A 5,035-nucleotide genomic window follows, 5' to 3' on the forward strand; every position below is an offset into this window, starting at 1 on the left:
GTTTGCATCAGTGTTTGGGCTGAATTTGGAGTTGATGCTAATTTATTTATTTATTGAAGGGGTGTGTTAATGTGTCTTGTGAAAGAGGATTTTTTTTCAGCACCAGTTTTAGACAGGATTCAACTGTCCCAAACTTAAAGATTGTTGTTGTTGTTTTTGTGTCGGTGTTGTGTGTGACGTTATGTATGCCATGACATCTCACTCATTCCTAACTTTGTGTCTGATATTGTTGTTCAAAGTCATGGCATCTGTCAATATTCGCAAGTGTGCAGGTATAGCATTGCTGGTGATTCTCAAGCAAACTTTTCTCTAGGGAAATACGGGATAGTTTTACCTTTCCGGGGAATTTCAATGAAACAATCTGAAAGGGAACATCACTATTTGTCGTGGCTGAAGGAAGCAGGACAAGCCGGGAGGATCCAAATAAGATAGTTTTAATCAAATTAAAGGTCTTAAGAGGTTGCCAAAAAGACAGACAGGTACCGCTGGCAGAATATAACGAACAAAACTCAGAGTGGCAACGAAGACGAACTGACAGATGACGAAGGGAGCACAAAGGAGGGCGATAACGGGGACAGGTGAAACTCACAGGTGGGAAACAAACAAAGGCAGAAAGTAAAACAAGACAAGACACAAGAGGACCATATGATTATTTATAAAGATTACAGAGTTTAATAAATAATCTGTATAAGTGCATGTTACTGTACTTTGATTAGTTGTTCTTAACACTCTGACATGGAGTAATACTGCCTGCATTTGGCCTCCACTTCAAACATACATTACTGCATTGTGGCCATGCTAACTGAGCCTGATGTCTTTGTGATGTTGTTTTTCGGGGTTTCCTTCCATGTGTTATCTCATGATATAAATGTCCGTCTGTGTGAGCGAAGGAACTGTATTTTTTGTGTACGTGCATGATCAACACATGGGGGCCCTGAAATAATGATATGTAAGTATAAACCCGAACTTGAAGTTTAAATGAAGACTGCAAACGCCTAGAAAATACTAATCCAACATGTTCCCGTCCTCTCTTCTTTGTATCTGTCCCTGTGTGTGTGTGTGTGTGTGTCCATGGCAGTCGGAGACCCCCACCTTCTCCAACCCACTAGACCTCCGAGCTCCTCCCTCCCTCCACCCATCCATCCGTCCGTCCCACCTCCTGGATGAGAGGCCATGGACAACAGTGCCACCTTCCTGTCGTTTTCTGCCACACCCGACCGGAGCCGGCTCCCTTCTCCTGTTCCTACCTTTCCCTTACAACACACACACACACACACACACACACACACACACACACACACACACACACCTTTGTTTCACACAGAGATGCAGAATACTTGAAACACACCTGCATGACCTGCGTATGAACATGCTGCACCCTCAGAATTTAAATAAACTGTAGAGAATATAAAACATTTGGTACATTTTGAGTGTATGCGCTCATGTGCATGCACACTGCTTACATAAACACACACACATATACATAGTATATATATACAAGCAAATACATGCAGAATATATTAAACCTAAGGTGGGAGATATTTGCAAACTAAGCATGACACTTTGCCTGAGTATTACATGATACTCCAGCCTATCTGATGGGTATTCTGGCTGCTGACTGACTTCATTTTCCTCTTATTAACATTTGTCTTGTCTCATGTTTCTTTTATGTTTTCCTGATTTCTTCACCAAAAATGTTTGTGTCACTAACTCACCTTGTATTGCCGGTCATGCTTGAGGAAAAAAGTTTTTAATCAAACGTCTTCAGTGCAGTTTTTAAAAAATGATTTCTGGGATTCACCAATGTGTTCCTAGTTTTGCTCTTCTCTTAGGTAAGAGAACATTTTACGAAAGAAAAAAGATAAGAAAAAACAAACATTGTTTTCACAGTCCACAAATTGTTTGTTCAACGCATGAAAACATAATTTTTCAAATTTGAGAAACATAAAAAAACGCATGAGTATCATATAATCAAATTTAGATTATTAAATGTTTTAGAGTAATATACTTATTGGATTATTAAATTGCTGGCTAAAGAAATAATCTTGATCAATTAATCCCAATCTAGAAAATCCTGTTTACTTTATTTAAATTTATACCTCGATTTCACTACTGCTGAAGTTATTATTCTTATTCTTCTTAAAGCATATTTTGGTGGCATCTCTCCATTTCTTTTTCTTTTTTTAATGATGCTTTTTATTATTTTCTTAAGAAAAAAGACTACAACAACCTAAACCACAACGAATAAAATAATATGTACATATAACAGATAGTAACTGTAAATTGAAAAACAAACTATTCAAAAACAAATTAAGAGAGAAAAAAATGGTAATAATAATAATAATAATGCATCTCTCCAACTCTTGGGCATGTGCACGAGTATTTGCAGACAGTACAACACCTGCCCTTATATAATGTTTAGGGAAAATGCTTGTTTTCCTCACAGCATTTCAGGCTATGAGGTGAAGAAGAAAACCCCTCCATCCTCCCTTTTAGCTCCTCCTCTTCACCCTGGTTTCCACCCATCAGCTATGAAACAGATCACACCACTCATTCACTGAGGGGGAGAAGAGCATGAATGGGGGAGAAGAGCTTGAATGAAGGGGAAGGATCACCTACTGACTCCTCACCCTCAGATACCTGGACAGACAGGAGCTGCTGCTCTTCATCCTCCTTCTCCTCCTCTTTCTCCCCTTGCACTAGGACTGAAGCGATCGCCTGTGTTGTAGACTCCAGAAGGCCTCGCTGTCACTAAATCCACATGTGTTATAACTTTCTTGTGTAATTGAATCATTACAGCCAAATAGTTCACATACCTGTGTCACAACCGACTCTCAAAAACGCTGTCTGTGCTTCCGCAGAACCTGTGCAACAAAGAAAACGGCCTCCCACGGCCCTTTTCCCACTCTCCTCCTCTCATCTTCACAAAAAACTTTTGCCACTCAGTTATCTTATCGAGGCGGGATCTAAATAGAACGTGCAATATATATATTCTGCAGACAGCTGCATCATGACACCAATCACACAAGAATCAGAGTACATTTCTAACTGAGAGGAAGGGAATCTGTGGCCTGGGTCGCGCCCTGAGACTGTTCGATAGCTCCTTATACATCCTTTTTATTCAGAGGGAATGAGGTCCCTAATGGGAAAGGTAGTGTGTTTCAGCTTCAATCACAATATGCATCAAATCCTCTGATAAACTAACAGGAAAACTTCTTTATGATCTGCCATTTATTTTGTTTTTTCCTCTTTTCTTTTCTTTTCTTCCTTCTTTCAGTGGTCACGGGGGTGAGTGAGAACATGAAAACAGCCAGTCTATGCATAAAACTATCAAAACGCTCCTCCTGTTTCACCCTCACATCGCTGTCTGAGAGCCTGTGACTTCAACCCATCTTTTCCCCCTGTTTTCGCCATCGAATTCTGCTGTCAGTGTCATGTGTTGTATTTTGACCTCAAACACAAATTCCCATATACCCACCAGCCACAAAAACCCATCTCTGTACCTCAACTGATGTCCTTTAAAAACCACTTCAGTGACCCCCCTTTGTGCATCTTAATACTCCACAACTTGCTACGGAAACACAACAAAGCATATTCTACTTATTATTTAAAAGTAAATAGTTTATTATGGACATATCTTATTGTGTTATTATTATGTATATGTGCGGTGCATCTTATGGGACTTGTACTTCCACTGTCTAGAGAATTTAGTCGGCTGAATATTTAAATTATTATGGATAAATGAGTACGTGTATAAGGAAATAATATTTGAAAAACGTATAAAAATGTGTAATGCAGTGATGTATATGGACGTTGGAAGGTTGTTTGATACTTTAGTTGGGAGCAGAGAGGTTGTTTTTTTCTTTTCTTGTTTCTCTCTGCGTGTAGAAGAGCAGAAAGGGACCGTGTGAATGTGTGAACTCCTGCAGCGACATCTTGTTTAAACTGCTGTGGACGGAGGAACGATGACTTCTTTACCCCGCAGGACTGCTCTGCTTTGTCAACACAATAAAAAACCTCAGTGTACTGAACGAAGTTTCCTCTTTGTCTTCTTTTTTTACTCTTTATGGTGGTAAACACATTTGGTGAGGGAGGTGAACCGAACTGAATTTTAAAGGAGCTTTCAACAAAAATAACTGATCAGGTAATTGGTAATTAAAGGAGCAGTGTGTAGGAAGGATCTGGCGGCATCGAGCGATGAGGTTGCAGATTACAACCAACTGAAACTTCTAACGTGTGACAAGCACGTAGGAGAACTATGGTGGCCTTCGCGAAAACGTGAATGGCCCTATCTAGAGCAAGTGTTTGTGCTACTGCTCCGTAAAGAGGACCCGCTCCCCATGTATATAAACGGCTCATTCTAAGGTAATGAAAACACAACTTGCTGTTGCCTCTCCATTGCACCTGTGGTCACTTTCATTTGCACCAAAGCAGCTGAAAGTGATTCACAATCACTTGTGCTTCCTAAGTGGACAGATTGATATCCCTGAACTTTAACTGGCTTGGTGTTATACTGTGATGATTAAGTGTTCCCTTAATTGTTTTGAGCGGTGTACATGCATACACACATGCATACATAAACACATTTTTAAAATGTATTTACTCATTCAAACACATTTTCCCTACAATGATTATTCACCACACATCTACCTCCTCGATGCACAACTACAGTTAATCTCTCTATTTCAGTGTTAAATATGTTGTTAACCCGTATCCACCCCTACCTTCCTATCTGTATGTCATTCCTGTATCTTTGTTTTTCCAAATAAAATAAAAAATAAAAATTGTATAGCCAAAATGCAAGTTTCTCTAAGTATTGTGGTATTTAACTGTAATCAGATCATGAGTGGGCAGTAGAAAGATCACAGGTGTAAATAATGAAATAAACGATGGCTGAATGACACATGGAGCAATCGTTAACATTATTAGCAACACTTGTGCTTTTCCTACCATGACGAGTCAAACCTGCCTGCTGTAATCTTTACTGCCAAAGTTTGGAAATATCAAAATAATGAAGAAATGGAGACACGATGTG

General features: G+C 39.4%; 1 protein-coding gene across 9 annotated transcripts in view; it reads left to right on the top strand.

The window, feature by feature from the left end:
• The window catches only part of dnm1a (dynamin 1a), a 68,343-nt gene extending 64,312 nt beyond the window's left edge, over window positions 1–4,031 (top strand). For 7 of the 9 annotated variants that reach the window (XM_074618539.1, XM_074618545.1, XM_074618544.1 and 4 more), the window contains one exon: window positions 1,079–4,031. In XM_074618539.1, the coding sequence (XP_074474640.1) occupies window positions 1,079–1,109 (31 nt within the window). In that variant the 3' untranslated portion in view covers window positions 1,110–4,031. The remainder of the gene's footprint in view (window positions 1–1,078) is intronic. The other 2 variants (XM_074618541.1, XM_074618542.1) reach the window with 1 other exon arrangement.
• Window positions 4,032–5,035: the final 1,004 nt, after the last annotated feature.

The sequence above is a fragment of the Sebastes fasciatus genome, chromosome 19 (genome assembly GCF_043250625.1).
Source record: "Sebastes fasciatus isolate fSebFas1 chromosome 19, fSebFas1.pri, whole genome shotgun sequence".
NCBI classification, from domain to species: Eukaryota; Metazoa; Chordata; class Actinopteri; order Perciformes; family Sebastidae; genus Sebastes; species Sebastes fasciatus.